At 54.9% G+C, this 20,149-nt stretch overlaps 9 protein-coding genes across 9 annotated transcripts; 3 read left to right on the top strand and 6 right to left on the bottom strand.

The window, feature by feature from the left end:
- Window positions 1–31: 31 nt before the first annotated feature.
- On the bottom strand, window positions 32–1,276 carry EV422DRAFT_44842 (uncharacterized protein). Its single transcript, XM_053067230.1, has 2 exons — window positions 1,192–1,276; window positions 32–1,130 (listed from the first exon to the last, which is right to left on the bottom strand). Exon 2 carries the CDS (start codon window positions 973–975, stop codon window positions 289–291), a length of 687 nt encoding a protein of 228 aa, XP_052926062.1. The 5' UTR covers window positions 976–1,130; window positions 1,192–1,276; the 3' UTR covers window positions 32–288.
- A 961-nt stretch (window positions 1,277–2,237) lies between these two features.
- On the bottom strand, window positions 2,238–3,391 carry EV422DRAFT_567230 (FtsJ-like methyltransferase-domain-containing protein; the record flags this gene model as incomplete). Its single annotated transcript, XM_053072519.1, has 3 exons — window positions 2,238–2,365; window positions 2,442–3,043; window positions 3,120–3,391. 3 exons carry the CDS (start codon window positions 3,389–3,391, stop codon window positions 2,238–2,240), a joined length of 1,002 nt encoding a protein of 333 aa, XP_052926063.1.
- Window positions 3,392–3,662: 271 nt separating this feature from the next.
- EV422DRAFT_506153 (DnaJ domain-containing protein) lies at window positions 3,663–4,381 on the top strand (the record flags this gene model as incomplete). Its single annotated transcript, XM_053068538.1, has 3 exons — window positions 3,663–3,770; window positions 3,840–4,201; window positions 4,294–4,381. The coding sequence occupies 3 exons, from the start codon at window positions 3,663–3,665 to the stop codon at window positions 4,379–4,381; spliced, it is 558 nt and encodes a 185-aa protein (XP_052926064.1).
- Window positions 4,382–4,975: 594 nt separating this feature from the next.
- On the bottom strand, window positions 4,976–6,227 carry EV422DRAFT_44880 (uncharacterized protein). The gene is made up of 2 exons (XM_053067231.1): window positions 5,454–6,227; window positions 4,976–5,389 (listed from the first exon to the last, which is right to left on the bottom strand). The coding sequence occupies exons 1-2, from the start codon at window positions 6,084–6,086 to the stop codon at window positions 5,198–5,200; spliced, it is 825 nt and encodes a 274-aa protein (XP_052926065.1). The 5' UTR covers window positions 6,087–6,227; the 3' UTR covers window positions 4,976–5,197.
- Window positions 6,228–6,653: 426 nt separating this feature from the next.
- On the bottom strand, window positions 6,654–9,177 carry EV422DRAFT_44905 (uncharacterized protein). The gene is made up of 2 exons (XM_053067232.1): window positions 7,461–9,177; window positions 6,654–7,378 (listed from the first exon to the last, which is right to left on the bottom strand). Exons 1-2 carry the CDS (start codon window positions 8,762–8,764, stop codon window positions 6,781–6,783), a joined length of 1,902 nt encoding a protein of 633 aa, XP_052926066.1. The 5' UTR covers window positions 8,765–9,177; the 3' UTR covers window positions 6,654–6,780.
- Window positions 9,178–12,797: 3,620 nt separating this feature from the next.
- Window positions 12,798–14,083, top strand: EV422DRAFT_44925 (uncharacterized protein). The gene has a single exon (XM_053067233.1). The coding sequence runs from the start codon at window positions 13,061–13,063 to the stop codon at window positions 13,790–13,792; it is 732 nt and encodes a 243-aa protein (XP_052926067.1). The 5' UTR covers window positions 12,798–13,060; the 3' UTR covers window positions 13,793–14,083.
- A 564-nt stretch (window positions 14,084–14,647) lies between these two features.
- Window positions 14,648–15,809, bottom strand: EV422DRAFT_528335 (uncharacterized protein). The gene is made up of 3 exons (XM_053070275.1): window positions 15,523–15,809; window positions 15,339–15,422; window positions 14,648–14,968 (listed from the first exon to the last, which is right to left on the bottom strand). The coding sequence occupies exons 1-3, from the start codon at window positions 15,696–15,698 to the stop codon at window positions 14,896–14,898; spliced, it is 333 nt and encodes a 110-aa protein (XP_052926068.1). The 5' UTR covers window positions 15,699–15,809; the 3' UTR covers window positions 14,648–14,895.
- Window positions 15,810–15,894: 85 nt separating this feature from the next.
- On the bottom strand, window positions 15,895–17,423 carry EV422DRAFT_528337 (D123-domain-containing protein). The gene has a single exon (XM_053070276.1). The coding sequence runs from the start codon at window positions 17,230–17,232 to the stop codon at window positions 16,153–16,155; it is 1,080 nt and encodes a 359-aa protein (XP_052926069.1). The 5' UTR covers window positions 17,233–17,423; the 3' UTR covers window positions 15,895–16,152.
- Window positions 17,420–19,200, top strand: EV422DRAFT_619834 (uncharacterized protein). The gene is made up of 2 exons (XM_053074080.1): window positions 17,420–18,505; window positions 18,584–19,200. Exons 1-2 carry the CDS (start codon window positions 17,756–17,758, stop codon window positions 19,097–19,099), a joined length of 1,266 nt encoding a protein of 421 aa, XP_052926070.1. The 5' UTR covers window positions 17,420–17,755; the 3' UTR covers window positions 19,100–19,200.
- The last annotated feature ends 949 nt before the right edge of the window (window positions 19,201–20,149 follow it).

The raw sequence follows: 20,149 nt of genomic DNA on the forward strand, positions 1-20,149 counted from the left end.
GACTTCGCATTCGACTTTCTGATGATTCCGGCATGAGAAGAGCCGGCATTGAAAGAGCTCCTTTTAATGTGGTACATGCTGACTTTTAGCTCAAGGGACTTTTGCCTACCATTAGAAAGAACGAATGACGCACTATGCTGGGTATTGCAAAGCAAAAAGGAAGCGGGGCTTTCAACATACGCCTCCCGTAAACCATGCAAGCTGCGGAGTACATAGCAGACAAAGAAGAAGACTATGCTCCCGTAGTAATCTGAAACCCCATACCCGCCAATTTGCTCGTCACGACGGTCAACACCGCTTCAAATGTGTCAGCCCCGCCATTACAAGACCCGTACTCGAGATGCTGGCTAAGCCCACTGAGCGTCTTGAACGATGCTGATGGGCCAGTTCAGCCGTTGACGCGCGGATGGATTTATCGGGGCATTTGTAGATTGGGGCGTCGTGCACGGGAGAGTTCAGATGGTCGGCCAGCGCCTGGGCGGAGGTGAATTGACCGCGGGTGGAAGGGCATTTGGGGCAGATGTGGCGGTGGAGTTCGATGATTTCGTCTTCGTTGTCGGCAGTCTCCGCCGGCAAAGACGCAACGCGGGGCGGGTGGACCGCTAGAAGTATTGTCTCGTGGGTGATCATCCTTTGGGTGTCGGCGGCCATCACGAATTTTCTGATGCGCTCCCGGTCGACGCCCATCCGGCTAGCGCACCACCCGTTGCTTTCGAGATGCATGATCAGGCCTGATGGACCGCCCGGAAAACCTTTGTGGCAGCGTGGGCATTGGAGGGAGGGTGTTAGCGGTCTGTGGCGGGGGGAGCTGCAGTGTTGGATGAAGGCGGTGGAGTCTAGAAATTGCTGGTTGCAGATCGGGCACCGGAAGATGGAATGGGCTGGAGAATCTTGGTTGTGCTGCTGACGGGCGCGCTGGGAGGGGAAGGTTTTGCAGCAGAGGACGCAGCCCAAGCCGCCTACACGGGATGGCATAGTGTGGGTCAAAGATCGGAAGGGGTGAGCGAGTTCGCCAGTTGACGGGGACTATCTTCAGACGAACCGAAGCGGGCCTCCCCTGCCCTTTATACCTGTCACCACAACTTTCGAAAACCTCACGCATCTCCGAAAATGTGCTGTCTGCGGATGAGCTCGGAAGAACGGGTCTTGGTAATCCCTCAGCGAACACCCTCGTGCTGCAATAACACGTACCTGAATGAAATAATAGCCCCGCAATCTTGGTCACTGGTTGTCCGAACGGAGTTTGAATTGACAGCATCCGCGCACACGTAACCCGATGCTACAGTATTATAATACCTTTGACGCCTGACAGAACACCAGCTGGAACTTGACACGTAAGGACGTCTCGCGATTCGCGAAAAAGAAGTCAATAACAGTTTCTATTCGCAAAAACGTACACAGAAAACTATACTACTCGGATTCATCTCATTCGCATTGGAGGAGCATTGACCCCGTCTCACACTCCATCTTGCTTTGCGACTTTAATGCCAGACAATCCATGAAGGATACGTCGTCGTGATGTCATTTGCATATTTGCGATATCGGCTTCTAAATCCTCTATATGGGCGGTACCACCAAAGTCCCCACATGAAAGTAATATAAGATCTAAACGGAGACCAATGCCTAGAATCCGCGCTCCGCCCATGGTTTCCCGATACGCCTGAAGCGGGACTGCTTCGCGTGATTGTGCAAAAAGTCAAGGGTTGCGAAATTGCATTTGCGCCGATGGGGAGGCTGCGACAATGTTCCGTACGCCCGTTCAGAGGCGCCTGCGTCCTCTCCGTGCCGTGAGGAGAATTATGGCGGTCATAGATGCTCAGTTCCCTTCCCTCCCTCGCTCGCGTTCTCTGGGATTTCAAGGGTCTCCTTCATCCGCGACATCCATGCTTTTCCCAAATGTGGTTTTGCTGTGCGCTGGATGCATATTGTAGGCCGCATATATCACAGCCTCATGTCCAGATGGTCAACCTCTGCTGGGTATCCGGCACTGATTATGTAAGGTTCGGCTTTCATGGACGTACGAATGATGCGCGTCGAGAATCAGATCAAACCTCTCCCAGATCATTTTCCTGACGTACTGAGACCAGCGCGTTCTCTGCTCGCCTAGCCGCGGAGGACCTCCCTTGCGCTTTTCTGCAAAGCGGTGACCGCATGCTGCTTTTCATAAGTCGGGCACCCTGTCTCTGATTTGGATCCTCGTTCCTGTACAAAACACACCTCCCGATGGGCCTGATATCTCACTCAGATGCAGCCGGTCGGCGATACCCGAGACAAACCAGATACCCTTCCGCACTCCTACTCCTGCTCGCCTCCGGTTTCTCGTACGCGACTTTCGCAAAGCGGGTTTCAAGCAATGCCTTCAAATCTGAAAACACAACCGCGTTAATCTACATATACACATCCCCAGCGTGACAAAGGAGTTTCCTGAAACTTTTACTTACCAGCATCCCCACTCCCCTGAATAAACTTACACACAAACGCACCCCCACTCTTCAACACGCCCTCGCTCTCCGCCACGCTCAGCGCCAGCTCGCACAGGCTAATAACACGCAACACGTCGGCAGTGCGCGAGCCTGTGAACGGGTGGGCCATGTCGGAGAGGACTACGTCGAATGCAGGAGTTTTGAGCGATGTGGGAGTCTCGGTCGGATTGATGATGGAGTGGATGCGGGCGAGCACCTTTGGGTCGGTCATGTCGCCCTGGATGATGTCGACGCCGGCGATGGGGTCGGTGGGGAGGAGGTCGATGGAGACTACTTTGCCCGTTTTGCTGGGGTGAGCGGTCTCTGTAGCGGTATCACCCTCCTTTTCGAGATTCTCTGATGGTTTTCTCCCCCGCCCACCACCGCCGACGAATTTAACGGCAACCTGCGCCCATCCACCGGGGCATCCGCCCAAATCCAACACATTCATCCCCCGCTTCATCAAGCCGAATCGTTTCTGGATCCCTTCCAGCTTGTATGCTGCTCTGGAGCGGTACCCGTCCTGCGCGCGTTGCTTGACGAAGGTGTCGCGGGATTGGCGGGCGTGCCATTGTTTTGGGCTGGAGCGTAAGAATAGGGGAAAACCTGGTGAGCTTTGTCGCCTCATATGTGGACTGGGAGAAAAAGACTTCATACCTCGTGACAGACGTCCGCACAGACCCCAACGCGGGTGGCCATTGTTGCACTATGCATAAGGGCGACTCCCTCCGTTGGCTTCCCGCACCTCCTCCACGATAAAGCCGAAGCGAGGGCTGACCGTTGGTGCATGTAGAAGGGTGTGCTGTTGAGGGAGTGTGAAGACGTCGCTGAGCGTTGGGACTGCTGAAACGGGTTAAGACTTTCGCCCACGGCGCCGATGTGCGAACGAGGGGGCGAGGCGCTGAGATGGTAGTGAGAGCGGAGAGCATTGTTTATGTTTCGCTCGTGATCGTTGTCGATGTCGCCGTCTGTTATGGCCTCTGTCGCCTGGTCCATCGCCCTTCGCAGTGGCAAGTGTGACTTTTGGAGGTGTGAAAAAAGGCCGGTCGCGTTCGGTCGTTCTTCTCAGAGTTCTCCCCCAACAGCAATTACCAAATTCGAGAACGTTAACGAGAGAGGAAGGTCTGAGGAAGGGGAAGACAGCGGGCCACGTCTTGCATATATATCAGTCCTTCCGTTCAAGCTCACCTCTCTCCATAAATGGCGAGTTCAACGACGCCGCGGCGCACGCACTACGAGACGCTGCAACTGCCGCCCTCCGCGTCCGCCGACGATATTAAACGGCAGTACCAGAAACTGGCCTTGGAGGTACGTCTGCACCCTTCTTCTTATGTCAAGCGGAGTTCCAACCAACTCACTCTCCCCTCTTCTTTCCAGTATCACCCCGACAAAGCACCGCCAACCTTCTCGCCCGCCGCCCTCACCCAACGCACGCACGCTTTCCGCACCATCCACGCCGCCTACGCAACTCTACGCGACCCGGCTCTGCGTGACGCCTACGACGACAGACTGCGTTCTGGAGCAGCATCCACGGGAGATGGGATTGTGCATAGCGAGGTGGATCTGGATGATATGGAGTATTATGAGGAAGGGGATGGGGGTGATGACGGTGATCGGGATGGGAATGTAGCGGGCAGTGGTGGAGCGTTCATATGGCCGTGCCGCTGTGGCGGGCGATACATTGTGCGCGAGCAGGAATTGGAGGAGGGCGTGGATGAAGTGATGTGTTCGACGTGCTCGTAAGTTCGAGAGTGTTTTAATGGGAAGCAACATTTGCGGCGTATTCTCGCCGTGGGTTTGAATGCGTTGTACTCAAACTTCGTCCATACAGGCTTCGAATCCGTGTGCTATACCGAGTGGTCGACGACGCGGACGATGACGACAATGGAGCCGAAGTCAATGGAAGCGCCAGGCCTTGAGCTCAACGATACCTTCGTGATTGGATTGAGTTCATCCATTGGCCGCGAGAACGGTGGCCGGAGGAGAGATCCTCTCAACATCGCATGCCAACAACTCCCCATGTCGAGCAACCCGCCGCAAGGGGATGGTCTCCAGAGTGGTCTCTTGGCCGCTTATCATTCCGGGATCAGATCCAGAGATGTTCCCGAAGGACAACCATAGCGAGGAGAGGCTTTCTACGCCAACAAGATACGCTTTAGGGACCAGCCTCAACGCCCTCAATCGCACGCCGACCCCGATGGCCAGTTGCGTCACGGCGGCACCCATACCCGATGCGTCATCACATAAGACCGCACCGTCTGGCTTATTCTCGGCGCCAAGAAAGACACACATGGCCGAAATGGGACGTCTGGGGTGCACGTTCGCCGGTCCGTCGGTCCGGGCATCGACACACAAATAGTGTCAATCCGGCACCTGTGGGAGGAAGCGCAGCTGGGCCCACTGAACTTACACATCACGCTGAAAGGATACAGTACACACGGGCCAACACAATGTAGGGGCGTAGAGGCAGATAAGCCTTAGTCAAGGGCGAGCAGCTTGACGTACTCATGTAGACGACGCTCGGTGAAGGGGGTATGCAACGTTCGTTACGATCACATATGCCGGGTATATATCTGTTCAATCGAGCTGCGGTTTAAGCATGACCCCGGACGAGGTCGGGCCGGATGTATTTTGCGCTGACAGGAATTTGTAACAGGCTTTCGGCGCCGTTGGATATCTGTACATGAAACGCAATCCCATACATCCAACCCAGAAGTCTCGCCTCCCACGCAGCCTCAAACAACCATCTTCCTAAAATCCTCCAACCCAATCACCCCATCCCCATCCGCATCAAACCGCGCCAACAGCGCCGCCACGTCGCCTTTATGCGCCATCCCGTACGGGCTGAGGGCCGCGGCTAGTTTTCGGAGACACGATTCGGTGAGGGCGGGTGGTGAGGACGGGGTTTCCGTGTGTGGTTCGAACCACTGCAAAAAGTTCGAGTCAGTAACAGATCAGGGGGGAGAAATCATCCATGTAAGGCAGACGTACATGAAAAGCCTCATCAAAGCCCCCACTCGGTACCTTCCCAATCACCAGACTCCCCAACCGTTCCCTCGTCATCTCCTCCTTCCCCGTCCCCGTCAACTTCACCGCCTTCGCTTTCATCCCATCCGCTTTATCCACCTTCACCCCACCTCCGCCCCGTGACGGCGGCGGCGCCTCCGCCCTCTCCACCGCTACAGGTAATCCAGGCGTGCTCGTGCTCACGGTCCGCGCCTCCTTCCGCCCCCCAGCGGGCGTCGCGGGGTTGTTGTTGAGTCCGAAAGAAGCGAGCCCCCCACCGCCCCCCGCATCGCCATGCACGATCCCGAAAAACACATCCACAAATCGGCTCACATCCTCCCTTCTCACGCGTTTCCCATCCTTGCTCATCGCGTCAAACGCCATGTCGACGTCGTCGCGGGAGATGGGTTGGGTGCGGGTTGTTACTGTTGATATAGGGCGCGGTGCGGGTTTGTCGGAGGTGGGCAGGTCCGGTGTGGAGGCGTCGATTTTGGAGGAGCCTTTTTTGAATTGGGATGGGCGGCGGGCGGAGGGGGGCCGGAGGGAGTCGGTGGGGAGGGTATCGGAGGTTGGCCGAGAGTCGCCTTGGGGGGGTTTGAGGGGGATGCGGTAGCCCATGTTTTTTGGTTTGGATGTTGTGGATTGACGTGCGGAGTAAATCGTAGGTTTTGTGTTGATGTGTGTGATACTCGCTGTCGATGCACGCTTCAAATTCCAAAAGAATATAGCCAGAGACGAATATCCCACCCGAAATACAACCCGTAGGGGAAAAGGTTAAGCTTATGCCATGTTAGGTGGCTTCGAACCAAAAAGCCATATCCTGTCGAAATACTGTCAATACATGCCTGGTGTTTTTCTGCTTTACGCTCAGACATTTCTCCTTCCCACATCTGCTCACAGTACCAAACGTCTCCCCAATCCATCATCTACCTGTCAAACACAAAAAAAAATCCCCTCGCATAGTATTAAAAGCCCTCAAATCAAATACAGCTTCATATCATCATCGCAAAGCCTCCTCAAGAGTGATTAAAGTAAGTGAAAAATATAAAAAAGCATAGAAAGGAATACGAAGAAAACCGTGCGACAACAGCCAGGCGATCCGAAGGACCGCGCGCGATGTTTGAACTCCGGGGGAGGTTTATGTACACATTATGGGGTAACCGGGAGGTGTGAGGGTGAAGAGCGAGGCGAGGAAGGGGTGAAGGAAATACGGTAGGATACATACACATACAACCGGAGTGAACTGGCACTCGCTCATCGACAGAAAGACAGCCGTTCAGGCGGGGGAAGGGCACACGAGTCCATTGTCTTGCTAATAAGACGGTACCGGCGACGCGCTCGCTTCCGCCCCTGATCCCTGCGCCGCGGACGGTGAATGCACCACATTCCGATCCGACGGGCTCGCATCGACGCCAGTCGGTGAAGAGACGGGTATGCTGATCGCCGTCGGTGGTGCTGTCGCTTGATTTGGGATGGGAGCGTGATGTTGTTGCTGATCGGAGTACGTTGGGGGTATCTGTGGTGGCGGGACATGCGTTACTGCCATTTGTCGCTGTTGAGTGAATTGCTGCTGCTGTGGTGGTGGCTGGACCGGCAGGGCATAAATCTTCTGATGTATTTGTTGCTGTTGGGCCATTCGTAAATCATCGGGGATCGCATGCGGATGTTGTTGACGGAGATGTAAAGCGGCTTGGTGCGGGATATGTTGTTGTTGCGGGTGGTGATGGACACGCTGCTGTAAGTTTTCGAGCTGCATCATCAGCGAGCGGTTCCCGAATTCGAGGTGGCGGATGTAGCCAACGGCGTTGTGGAGGATGACGGATTTGCTGATTCCGACGGCGTTGGCGCTGTTGCTTGCACTGGCGCTTTGTGTGCCGGGGATTAAGTCTGCGAGGGCTTTGAATCCGGATCTGGAAATTGCGACAACAAGTCAGTTCCTATCCCACCAAACTCCGAGAGGGAGATTCCAGCATCATAATCCCCACAACGTACCTAATAAGCGTCCTCCGCTTCTGCTCCGACAAGATATGATTCGTCCGCTTCTCCTGCTCAGTCAGCAACTCCCTCCCATTCCGCTTCTTCCCATCCTTCCCCTCTGCTTCCTGCCCATCCGCGTCCTCTCTCGAGAACGCCGCCGTGGCATTCTGTTTCCCACCCCTTCCCCCCGTTCTCAATCCCGCCACTTTTTTCCGGGCTGGTCCGCCAGGCGCGTCGCTGCCGCTCCGTCTCCTGTTGTTTCCGTTGGTGGCGGAGCTGGGGGTATCTGCCTGCTTGGTTTCCGCTGCTGACCCGACGGACGCCCTTTTTGATGCCGGAACGGCTGGTTTTTGATCGACCTGCATTTGAGGCTGGGCTTTCTCGGCGGCAGTGGCTGCTCCAGACGGCTTCCCAGCTGCTGTTTCGCGCGTTGCTGGTGATGATTTCCCAGGCTCCGTTTGGCTTTCCGGACGTCTCGCGTCCGTGACCGATAACCCACCAGGGGCAGAAACTGGTGATAGATACTGGCCAAACTCGATGGGACGCGAGGTTTCCATTCGCTGTTGTTGCTGAACTTGCTGTAGCTGCTGCGTTTGATGCTGTGTCACCATCGGTTGCTGCTGCTGCTGTATTTGTATTTGCTGCGTCTGATGGGGTTGCTGCTGATACTGGAATGTCGGATTTATGGGGTGGTAATAAGGAGGGGTATTTTTCAGCGCCGTAAATGGATTACTGTTCGGATCTTCATGTACGGAGAGCGGTATGTTCCAATTCCGTCCGTGAGCGGGATGCCCGATGGGGATAGCGATAGGTACAGTTGATTGCGATCGATCCCAATATCCCGTCTCTCCAGGTTGCGCCTGATGTTGCTGCATGTGGAAAGGGAGCATGGCTACTTCGCTCTGGAAACCCTGCGGTGGTAAGGGCTTTTGGAAGAACATACCACCATCCTGTGATTGCGGCTGGCCGACCGAATTGTGCAGCGGAATCGCAAGTGAGTGCAATGGATACTGTTGCGAAACAAGCGGTATCCCCACTGACGGCGGTAAAGTCTGCTGTGGCATCTGTTGCTGTGCTGCCGGTGCGGCAACCGGCTCATCAAGAAAGAACCCGTCCAAGAACTCAGAAAAGTACTTCTGCTCATCGTCGTTCAGCAACGTGGGAGCGTCTCCGGCCGGGTCAAGCGGCAGAGCCGATGGCGAGAATGGGAATGGCATGGAGAACCCTACTGCCCCGTCCTCGGGTAACGTGGGGACCGCCACCGCCGAGGATGACGAGGAGGACGTCGTGTAGGTTCCAAAGGCGGCCGGTGTGAACATTGTAGTGTTCACCGAGCCGTCGGAAAGCTGACCAGCAGGGTCGATGGTGGGCTGGTAAAGAACTCCGGTCTCTTCAAAGCGTCCAGGATGAAAGGCTCGAGCGTCTGATATCGTCAACGACCAACTAGGCAAGGGGTTTTACTGGGACTGGGAAGTAAGCGGTTGACAACCGCCAACGCTGTGCTGGTTGCTGAGCGAATGCTGAGAGAGCCACCGAAAGTCAGTTGGGAATCGAAGTGCCGGTCGAACGTCAACCGCGACGTTCAGTACGATGTTTCTGCGTATGCCGGACGATGTATTCTGCTACAGCGGTGAAGTAAGGACTGTCGCTAGCGGCGACTCCGGTAATGTCTTACGTAGAATGAGGTTCAGGTGGCTGTAATCACGGAGTCGAATGACTGATTTCGGCAGAAGCGTTTTGACCGCGAGACCCTTCCTCAGACTGACTCCTATGCTGCTTGCTGCCCCTGCGTTGAGTTCGCTGGTGGTGTGTTGGGGAGGCCCTTGACGAATGTCGCTGTTGCTGTGGTGTGATATGATACTCTTCTCGTCGTCCCTCTGGCAGTTTCTCCACGCCAATAATGTTCGAGTAGAAGGGACGTGAGGGGCGGCTCTTCTGTGGGAGGGTCCCTCGCACGCAGCTGACTACTAGCACTCCCTACTTTACACACACAGAACGACTCGGATAGAAGGAGAGGACGAGAGGACCCTTTGCGTCGACGGCCGGCTCTCAAGAGAACAAAGGTGCGGTTTGGGCGCTGAGAGAATAGGACGACCGGTCGGTCTAAATTATGGCTGGTAAAACCAATCACCAGGAAAATAAATCACTAACAAAATGTGACGAGACATACACCCACATTCCCCCCAGTAATAACACTGCGTATAAGAAGCAGAACAACGTGGAGATTAAATGCCACCGTGGCGTATGTGTATTTTCCTGTCCAGCCAACGGGTACTTTGATATGCGGGCGGATGGTTGTATCCGCGAACAATCCAGCGTCATGATACACCCTCAGGGTATGTACAGTCTGCCATGACATGATACTCGGATTCTGGACTCCAGGAGCCTTGGACATGGGGACTCGGGAGGTCATTTTCTCGAGGGGGCCGACTGTGCGTACGACCGTCGACCGGGGGCGATAATCAGTGATCGGCCACAACCGCCACTGGGCGGCGCGCACGAAGGAGACGGGCAAAGTCACCTGGTGGGCCATTTTCTGGCATTTTTGCGTTGCCGTGAATCAGGAATCCGCTCGATCCCATTTATAAACTTTGCATTACGGCCGTCGCCCGATCCCGGTCCAAAGGTCAGGAGGGACGATCTGTGTCGCCGTCGTGCAAGCTCATCAACTTTGATGAATCGTACAAATCACATCAGGGGCACATCCGACCAGCATTAGAGGGCGACCATTCACATGCATTGTGAACCCATTGCATGTGAAGTGTTACTTCCTGCAACACATCCTTGGAATTGTTGGTCAAGAGTCAAGACATGTGAGGGACGTCGACGACGACCATGGTTCAGCGCATCCATTGTTCAAGGCTTAATCCAAAACCTGTCTCTGATTCCACACCCACGGCTCAAGCCGTCCATCGTCGAAGACGATCCCCACCGTCTTACCCCACACTCCGTTGACCGTGACCATCGACTTTTGGTGCAAGACCCATGCCCGGCGTCGCCGGCAGGTCCGGCTGCATGCGCATGGGAAAACGGCACATGCATGGCAATGAACGTTGTTGAGTCCGTCCAGAGCATGTCATTGCGACGTCGTTTCTCACCAAAAACCATTTGCGCGGAAGGTGGATCCGTCCTTCGTTATCATGGAAATCTCAGCGTGCTCAGCATGGGAGGTTATCTGCAGCAGGAATCCTGTGGGTGACCGTGTCCTCAGCTGATGTCTGTACGTAGGAGGTTGCTTCCGCTCTCGCTTCCAGATGTCGGCTCACCTCCCCCACATCTTGCGTTGCAAAACACTGCGACTCGCGAGCACCGCGCAAAACAAGTCAAAAGCAACAGGCCACCCTCCCATACTCCAATGACCAATCTCTCGTGAAAAATTGTTGGTTGAGAATATGGACGCCGCCGCCGGGCGCCTCCGAAAAGATCCTTCCACTGCTGATACGCATCAATCAATCAATCGGAGCTCCGCCCGCCGCCGCAACAAATTGTGGCATGTTTGACTCATTCGCCACACGTGCATGCCACCTGTCAATTTGAAGGAGAAACGGAGGGGGTTGGAGACCTGGTTGCTGGATCGTTCGGATACTGCGCACCGTGGGACTGTCGCGTGGATTCCGAAAGTCCGAATGCGTTTTATTCGCTTTGTTGACAAGTCACGTGCAGCTGCATGCCGAGTTGTTTTGTACGCATCCTTTTTCATAAGCGGCAAACCTCACGCGTTTTCGACGCGTTTTTGGCACACCAGCAACTTTTTGACGACGTTTCTCGTCAAACTCGGAAAGCACTCTCAGAACCTTCACCCAGTTCGCCCCTTCCTCAGCTGAATTCTAAAGTCACTCCTCACAGCGTTTCGTTGTTCGTCGTCAGCATGGAAAGGACAATATGAGGCGCGGTATATATTGAGCTACCCACTGTGCAATGCATCTTCCAATTAAGCATTTCTAAAGGACGTGTCGGGGGACGAGACGATGGGGCTTTCAACGTCTATTTCGGTTGCTGGACAGTGAAAGTTGCAGGGAGTGAAGGGAAGAAGAATAAACCTGTGGCTGATTGTGCTTGCTCTTGTAACATACCTTGCTGACGGACAGCAACCCTTCCTTGAGGCTGCAAGGCCCTTTCCGTATCTTATCCACGTATTCTTGGAGCTGACATTGCCCAACGGTCCCGTTATCCATCCTCGTCAATAACAAACGTGAAATGGTTCATGTTAGTGTGTGCCTACGGAGACTATCCTCGACATGCCCCTACTCCATCGTTGCATTGGGGATGTCCTCCCACCCAAGGGTTTGTATCTCTGCTGCGGGCATCAGTCGATGTCCACCTATTCCAGGACTTTCTTCGTCTTCCGCAGCCTTAGTAGAATCCGCCAAAGCGGCCATAGGCCTCCTCCACAACCATCCGTGAGACAGCGCATTGCTGCCTCTCCGTTACCGGATTTCGCACACCGCAGAGGGGTAGCAGCGCTTTCTCTCTCCGCAACATTGTCCGTACTCGAAAAGGCTGCTATTCGTCGATGCGTCTATTCAGGGATACTTCTGATCGTGCATCCCCGCCCGTAGACGCACTCCCCACGCTTTGTAGACCGTGTGCGGGAGAAACCTGGTTTACTGGCATGTGGCCATTGGGTCTCTCCAGCGTGGCTCGCAGATTTGAGCTAAGCCCGCGAAAACGGCGCAGTGCTTCGTTTTCCTGAGCTTTGGGGCGCGACATGCTCGCCTCCCTTTTCCTAATGATTGCCGTTCCAAGCGGGGTAGTAAATGACCCCCGTACCTCGGTAACATCTTGTCCACATCGTTATAACCCAATCATGCTTCCCTCATGTGTCGCAGAAGTTCCGTCTCGTCCGACGCATCCACGCACAAACCGCCGTCGTTCTTCAGTATCATCTCGCGCCAGCTTTCGAGGCAGCAGAGCAGGTTTTTTCCAACCCAGCCATTTTGTCGCCCCGTCTCATAGTCTTCGATTGGCTCGCGCTTTGTTGGCCGTCACACAACGATACCGGGATCTGAACGGAAAAAGGGAGCGGCACGAAGTTGGCTGGAGGAGTGAACGCGGTCATGGCGACAAGGAAGCCCAAGCGCTTGTCTGAACATTGCCTATGGTGGTTTTCCTCCAAGCCACAGTGGTTGGTGCAGCACCAATATGCACCAGCCGGTAAAAGTGGTCGTAAACTTGTTCGACATCGTCGACCCCCACTGCCGCACGGACATTCTTCCAAATTCACTATGTGAGCTCTATAGAAGAGCTTGGGCTTTCAGAACAGAGGAAAATTTCTGTCCTGTCCGAGAGGGACAGCGTATGGCGGAGCGCTCGATATGCTGTCAAAAGGTTTGGCCACCTGTGAACCGGCGGTGCAACGGTTTCGTCGGGACAGCTATAGCCCCCGCTATCTTCTCCGCGCAGATGAACTCTACCGCGCAAAGCTGTCCTCGTTGTCTTCCGGACGAACAGAAACATGACACGGCCTGGTCGCGAGCTCACTTCGCTGCGGTTCGAGAAACTTTTTCAGTCTATTCTTCAACGCACCCGGGGGTTCATTTGCGTTGACGACAACAGGAAGAAAAACCACCTCATTGCTGGTCTCTTGCAGGCTAGATCACTTGCATCAGGCAATCATGCGATCCTTGCGGCGTACTTCGTGGTGCACGAATCTCCTTCGCATTTCCCAAATCAATCCGGACATCCCGGAGACGGTCAGGCCTCTGTCCCCCAGTCCTTGTTGTTCCCTCAGACGACGGCAGTTTATCTCGTGGAATTTGGCATCCTTCATCTGTATACGTTCTCCCGGCGCGAATTGCGTCCACGTCCCGCCGGCGCTGAGTTCACGCGCTCCGCCTTTTTTCGCGTGTTTCAGCCAAACTGTGTCGCAGAAGGGATATTTGGTTCGCTGGCCCCAAACGTTCTCCCGTTTTCGATGGCATACCGCTTCATCGTCATGTGACCAATCGTATCTTGGGGACTGTCCAATGTCCCGTCGGGCGCATCCAAGTGTTTCTCAATCAGTTTTTGAGCAACCCAATTTGGCGGTGTTGGGGTGTGGTCGCGGTTTGCGGCCCGGTTTCCTCGACCCACATCGTGTCGCCGGCCTACAGGCAGTTGGAACAACGAAACATGTGGCGGACGCGCGCGCGGCTTTTCCAGTGAATTCCGTTTCATGTACATATGTCGCGTTACAGAAGGCACATGCATGCACTCGGCAATATGGCGTTCAAACTCTCCATGCCCGACATCCATCTCGCATTTGCGCCTGTCCTGGCGTCGTGGTCGGTTCAGTAGTAGCGAGTTATACCGGCGTGACGACACCCCAGAAACATATGTTTCTCTTCCTCGCTGCACAGAAGCGTTAGGTGAGGTGGGACACCAGCCCGATAGAACCACCGCTCCGATTACGATGCGAATCGTTAGCTGCTGTTTGGGAGCAAAAAACCTGCGGGTGGAATCTCTCGATCGGTATAAGTAAGCAACTTCGGTGCGTCAGGTATCGTACATAGTTTTCCGTCACGGCCTTCGCCAACGTTTTGTGGAGCGAACAAGTCTCCCCAGCCCGACAATCTCGCGCCGCTTCAGTTATATCCCACGCCATCTTCTTCCGTATATAAGCGCCGATGTTTTCGCTCAAAATAACGCACTACGACGTGATCAAGCACCAGCCTCTCAATGAAATGTCATATTACGTCCGATAGGAAGTTCCGGATGATAATGTGGTCGGGAGACTCGCTCGTCTACGTCCAGAGATCCTTTCTCCAAACGGCTGGAATGATTTTCGGAACGTGACCTTCTCCCTCTTCCCTCATTCCAGAATCAGTGTGTCCGAAAGCCGTCGTTGGATGAACTGGCATGGGCCCAACGAGGCAGGCGGGTGGGTGATATATAGATCCGGATGCAAGGGGGTCCTTTGGCGAGATTGGGGCCAGTTCCGAACTTGTAGATTATATCTTGTACCGTACCTTTACGTTGTGCGGGGTTGTGGGATCTTTGAGAGCAGGGGACAAGTCCTTTAACGCGTCGTTCGGCCTTGCTGGCATCTGTGTTGGCCTCACGTCAACTCCAAGGTCCCCTTGGTCCCTCCACATCTCCCAGCGCCGGCACGAGACAACCGTCCCAGAGCTCATCCACCTCTCCATTCCCGAAATCTGACCCAAAATCGAGATTCAAGAAAAAGCATCCCCAATCCCACCGGCCAAGTCCATAACCCAAAAATGTTCGAAAAAAAATGACATGACATTTAACCCAAACGTTGTTTCAACAAGTGACTGTACACTTCACATATAGTGGGTGGGTGTGAGGGGGGTGAACAAGACAAAAGGAGAGCTACTAAAGGTCCTCTAATGAATCCCCGCGGGGTATGTACATTGTACATGTAGACCGTTCGATATGTGTATTTCCGACGAGCCGAGTGAGGGAGAATCGCTCGTCTGAGCATGGATGGATGAGTATTCGTGTGAGTTCTTCATTTGGGAGTCGTCGGGTCCTCATCTTTGGCGGCCTGGGAGAACTGGCTTGCGAGGGATTTTGGTTTGATTCTGGAAATGACGGAGAAAAGAAGGGTGACAGTGATGATTAGTACGAGCAGGTTGATATCACCAACCCCAGTAGTTCGTCCGTCGGTGATGCTGGATCCAACGGTGTATATGATGGCATCCTTATCGCCAGGGCTCGCGAAGGAAGTACTTGGCGGGAGCCTCAATGACCGCATTCCTTCAAGTTTCTTCAACCGCTTCCGACTCAACTCATATACGACTTCGTTTCCGAGGCGCAACCACCGCAACATATCCTTTCAAGCTCGTGTTCCCCTTCCTCAAAATGACCCGCCATCCTCAGCAATCTCACACCCAACGACCCAATACCCCTCGCCCTATCCCCAAAACGGAATCCTCCCGAACTACAACGTACTTGGTCAACAAGTGGTTCCGCTTCGCCTCAACCTTCTTGGTAGCCGGCGACATGAGGTTATCCGTTGGGCTTCTGAACTGGCTCCTTGAAATCACAAAACGCATCGCGTGGGAAACTCAGTACAATTCCAAAAGCACCCTTGGCCTCTCTCCCTCTTCAAAACAAGATAGCTTCTTTTACATACCCGGACTTCTGGAACTTCCCCAGCGGATGCTTCGCCGAAAACAGCGGTTTCTGAGCAGCGGCGGACTGGTGTTGTTGTTGGTGGGTTTGGGATGCGTCTGCTTGGGCCTGGGTTGTGGGTTGGTCGGTGGTGGGGGTGGCGTCGAAGAGGGGGTTTGCGTCTGTTCCGGAGAGCATTGTTGTAGGATGTTGTGGGTGAGCGTGCGAGTGGGTTGTGTGTTGAGTGCGGGCGGTGAGAATGTAGATCGGGTGCGAGATGGGTGGGTGTTGGTGGTTGTTGTTGTGCGGAAGTCTGGGCAGTGTGAGATCGGACTTGTTCCCGCTTTCCCGCTTGCACAGAGAGACGCGCGCGTGAGAGGGCGCTCATTCTTGTCCGAAGCACATCCATCCCTCGTTCTGCTGGAACGACAACATCCATACTGCATACATACATCAGGCCTATAGATCACATTATATAAACACGCCTTACAGTCTCTCTCAGAGCGCTATCCTGCATTCTGAAAGTCTGATGTCCTGGTATATCGTTCAAGTAATGCAATGTGAAAGCAGGCTCTCCGCCAGCCATCGCCCTCATCCATCCCCCCCCACATCGCTTCGCTTCTCATCCACGGCCCTGCTAATACCAAAAATACTACATGGTCTCCTCCATAACACTCCTCCACTCTCTAGGAAACAGCACACTCGCCCCCGTCCTAGCCTTCTGCACAACTCTCAACTCAAACGGCCCCTCCTCAAGCACATCCCGTTCGCGCTCCCAGCTAAACAGCGCGCCGTCCGTGGTCGACAGGAACGGGTTGAGTTCAATCACATAGATCTTGCCCGTGTCTGCAATGGCAAAGTCGACGATGCAGTCCGGGAGGGCGCTCTCGATCTTCGGTCGGATTTTTTCAGTGTAGAATATGCGGATCCGGTCGGCGATGGAGTCCTTTTGATCGAGGAGCCGCGGCGAAAACATGTTATAGTTGTACTGACAGAGTGCATTGAGCTCACCCTTGCGAACAAACCCACGAAACTCCATATCAGGGTCGATATCCGCCCACTCGCGGACGAGGATACGGGTGTCCCATTGTGCAGGGTCCGGGTACTTGAGGGCCAATAACATGTCCTGAAAAATGCGTTCTGAGACGACAAAGGAGTGCAGGGCTGCGCGGGGGGTGGGGTAGCAGAGCAGAGCGCGGGAGGCGGTGAGGAGGGCGGTTATGCGGGTGTTTTCGTCTGGAGGGGAAGTATCACCAGGCTCTCTTGTTTTTTCTAGCGCCGCACGATAGAGCAAGCGGAGCCGGGCGGGGGCGAGGGCGGAGTCCTTGGCGCTTCGGCTGGACATTTTCATAAACACGCCTGCGGTCGAGCTGTGCGCGGCTTGGATTTCATGGATAAGCTTCTCAAGCCGTGGTCCAAGCTCCCTCTCCAGCACATCCACGGCCTCAGTCACCGCCGGCGCATCCACATCCCTCCCCGCAGCTTCATACGCGCGATACCCCTCAACGAGCACCCTCGCGTTCTCAACAGTGAGGGTCAACGTCACGGTTCGGAAGGTATGCTCACCGAGCGCGGGACCCCAGTTCTCGAAGTTGCAGGAACGGACGGTGGTGTTGTAGGACTCGGTTGTGTTTTCGATGACGGTGGAGTCGAAGCGGGGGGCGGAGGCGTCGTGCGCTGGCACGGAGGATTTGCGGAGCTTCATGGATTGGAGGGCGGATGGGGTAGCCATTGTGGGGAGATAGAGATGCCGGAAGCTTGCCTACCGGACATGTACAGTATCCTATGCATTGTCCATATACAGCATATCTTTATGTGATGGCAGCTTGGTCGCCCGACCGACAGCACCTGTCAAAGAGTCGTGACGCTAACCCTAACCCCTCTCTTGCCTTCCCCTTTCCCAAGCCGCTCCCAAATGTCAACCCCCACGGAATGGCTTTGTTGACACAGACACATTCCCGCCACCTTGCATACGTACGAGAAGCCGTAGTACTTCGACGACAAGTCTGTGGAAACACCGCCCTTGTAACTATCGTGCACGCAGAGCTACTTCCGGGATTTATAGACCCCCTCAACTGAACGAAGAGTCCGCGCGAGCGAAACGATTTCGAGGGACCGCTTTTGGATAGAACATCTCTCGATTGTAGCGGGGAAGCGGAGAGGAGTTACGGAACTACCGGACGTACTTGGAGATTGTTAGTAGGAACGCTTTCGACCTGGGGATTCCCTTACGTGACAAATCAGCATAGGAGCAGATGGCGGAGAATGGCAAGGCGGCTGGGTCGCCACCTGGCGGAGTAGGTGTAGGGACTGGACGAGGAGGAGGGGCCGAAGCAGTGGCGCGGCCGGCGGCAGGGTCTGAAGCCGGGTCAGGACCGGCAGTGAAGCCAGCACCGCCTGCTCAAGCAGGGCAGGCTTCACCACCAGGAGGAGGAGGAGCACGAGCCGGAGTCCAGATCCAAGCGGCAGCAGCAGCAGCCGCCGCATCAGCAGCAAACAAAGCCGTAACAGCGCTCGCAAACGGCAGCATCGGCAGCGGGGCCCGGCCACCACCCAACCAAGCGCACCTCCACGGCGACGGCCGCATGCACAAAACGTACACCCCAGACGAACAAGCCGCCATCGCCGCCGAGCTCAAATTCCAGGCCGAGCACGCCGGCCACGAGTCCCAGCATGCCACCATGGGCATGATCCTCCTCGCCACCCTCGTCGGCTCGCAGATCCTTTTCGCCCTCTGGCGCAAACACCACCTCCGCTCCTTCCAGGCCGCCACCCTCCTCGGCCTGTGGCTTGTTCCTGCCGGAATGTCCCTGCAGGGCGGATACACCCGCTTCCTCGTGATATGGGGGATATTCTCCGTCATCAACTCGCTGATTGTCTGGCGCGCCCATGAGACCCCGTTACGCTCCACGACCCCAAGATGGGTGTATAAATGGTACACCCTCATGTACAACATCTGGTACGCGGTCGGGATGCTCGGGTACATCCTCGTCCTCCTCTCCTTCGTAAGTCTCGTTTCGTCCCTCTCATTTGGTCTGCAACGATGCTGATACTCCCCTTCTTTCCCGATTTGAATTCACCAGTTCCACGTTCCCCTAATCCTCCACCTCGTCCAACAAATCGACCAAGAAGTCCGCGTCTTCGAATTCGGAATCATCACCCTCTTCTACGGCCTCTACTTCGGCACCCTCTCCCGCGATTTCGTCGCCCGCCTTGCCGACCGCATGGCCCTCACCGTCGGATACTACTCGCGCACCGGTCTCCCCGCAAAACACCTGCGCTCAAACATGTGCGCCATCTGCGGGGCTTCCACCACGTTCCCCTCGGACCCAACCACCACCCCGCCGTCGGTCCACACGTTGAACTGCGGACATAAGTACCATGAGAGCTGTATAAGAGGCTGGACGATCATCGGCAAGAAGGATGTATGTCCGTACTGCAAGGAGAAAGTGGATCTCAAAGACTTTAGACGTAATCCGTGGGATACCACCCAGCAGGTGTATCTGAACCTGTTGGATGCGTTGCGGTACTTGTTGGTGTGGAACCCGATTGTGTTTCTGGTGATTAATGTGGTGTTTAGGTTGTTTGATTTGAAGTAGGCCCTGTGAGGTGGAACGGGGGCCAGCATCGAAGCTGTCGGCGCCGTCTTTTTTTTGCGGTGTACTTGTATTTATGCATATTTCAAACCGAGTATATATCACGATGGCGTCTACAACCTTCTTGGGATTATCAAACCCCCTCTATATTACCTGTTGCGTTGGAATTTCAAGAGCGCGGGCCATTCGGGAACCCATAAACTCTCCCAGGCCCAGACGGGTTTGTGAAATGCGTGCCCACGCCATATCTAATAGCACTTTCGTTCTTAACACGCGACGCACAGGCACGAAGATAGCTTGGCGGCATCATGAACTGTCTTTGGCCCGGTTTTGTTTTTTGGACCATTTACGCTACTTGCGTCGTGCGATGCGCACGCATTGCCTCCACATTCCTGTCCGCGCTTCATTGTCTTAGTGAAAACATACTGTACAGTACAAAATCGCACGAAAATGACAGCGCGACACGGCTTACTCAGCACCGGAACGCGCTTTCCAACTCCCGAAATCCAACCCCTTCGCCCCTCGCCACCCCTGTCTGTCTCCTTCCACTTGTATGCATCCCATCCCCCTCTCCTTTTGTGCAGTCCACCCCCGTCCGTCCTCCCGTACCAACCTGTCTTTTTCTCCTTTCGCTCATGCCATGTAAATCATCCGGGCGGGGGGGATACGGAGATAGTTCGGTCAACTTCGCCTACTTCTCCCATAGGTAGGGTGAACTAAGAGTAGGTAGGTGTTTCCTCACCCTGCTTCTGTGCGCGGCTAATAAAATCTGCGCGGCAGGCATCCAGCTCGTTGAGCCCGAACGAATATTCTTTCAGCGAGCAGCATGCAGGTCCGCCAAGGGCAGCGTTCCACCCGGCTTTTGTATGAGCATGAGCGGAACGGGCGGTGAGGTGAACGCACGGGGATGTGCACAGATGAAGGAGGGAGGACAGAGGCGTGCGGCGAGGAAAAGGAACGGGGAGAGCTTTGGACTTTCACAGTGTTTGGTTTTGCGCTAACACAACTCCGTTTGTTTTTTCCCTCGGACTCGCAACGCCGGTGTCATTTTCT

This window comes from Fimicolochytrium jonesii, assembly GCF_025526975.1.
Source record: "Fimicolochytrium jonesii strain JEL569 chromosome Unknown EV422scaffold_10, whole genome shotgun sequence".
Lineage (NCBI taxonomy): Eukaryota > Fungi > Chytridiomycota > Chytridiomycetes > Spizellomycetales > Powellomycetaceae > Fimicolochytrium > Fimicolochytrium jonesii.

Excerpts from the sequence above, each read along its gene's own strand:
- EV422DRAFT_44842 (XM_053067230.1), bottom strand. The coding sequence starts at position 975 with ATGCCATCCCGTGTAGGCGGCTTGGGCTGCGTCCTCTGCTGCAAAACC.
- EV422DRAFT_619834 (XM_053074080.1), top strand. The coding sequence starts at position 17,756 with ATGGCGGAGAATGGCAAGGCGGCTGGGTCGCCACCTGGCGGAGTAGGT. Across the intron at positions 18,506-18,583 it reads TCCTCGTCCTCCTCTCCTTC|TTCCACGTTCCCCTAATCCT; the intron begins GTAAGTCTCGTT and ends TGAATTCACCAG.
- EV422DRAFT_44925 (XM_053067233.1), top strand. The coding sequence starts at position 13,061 with ATGCGATCCTTGCGGCGTACTTCGTGGTGCACGAATCTCCTTCGCATT.
- EV422DRAFT_44905 (XM_053067232.1), bottom strand. The coding sequence starts at position 8,764 with ATGTTCACACCGGCCGCCTTTGGAACCTACACGACGTCCTCCTCGTCA. Across the intron at positions 7,379-7,460 it reads AAGCGGAGGACGCTTATTAG|ATCCGGATTCAAAGCCCTCG; the intron begins GTACGTTGTGGG and ends CGCAATTTCCAG.
- EV422DRAFT_528337 (XM_053070276.1), bottom strand. The coding sequence starts at position 17,232 with ATGGCTACCCCATCCGCCCTCCAATCCATGAAGCTCCGCAAATCCTCC.
- EV422DRAFT_528335 (XM_053070275.1), bottom strand. The coding sequence starts at position 15,698 with ATGCTCTCCGGAACAGACGCAAACCCCCTCTTCGACGCCACCCCCACC. Across the intron at positions 15,423-15,522 it reads GGGAAGTTCCAGAAGTCCGG|GAGCCAGTTCAGAAGCCCAA; the intron begins GTATGTAAAAGA and ends TGTGATTTCAAG. Across the intron at positions 14,969-15,338 it reads CGGAACCACTTGTTGACCAA|AATCAAACCAAAATCCCTCG; the intron begins GTACGTTGTAGT and ends CGTCATTTCCAG.
- EV422DRAFT_44880 (XM_053067231.1), bottom strand. The coding sequence starts at position 6,086 with ATGGGCTACCGCATCCCCCTCAAACCCCCCCAAGGCGACTCTCGGCCA. Across the intron at positions 5,390-5,453 it reads GCTTTGATGAGGCTTTTCAT|TGGTTCGAACCACACACGGA; the intron begins GTACGTCTGCCT and ends AACTTTTTGCAG.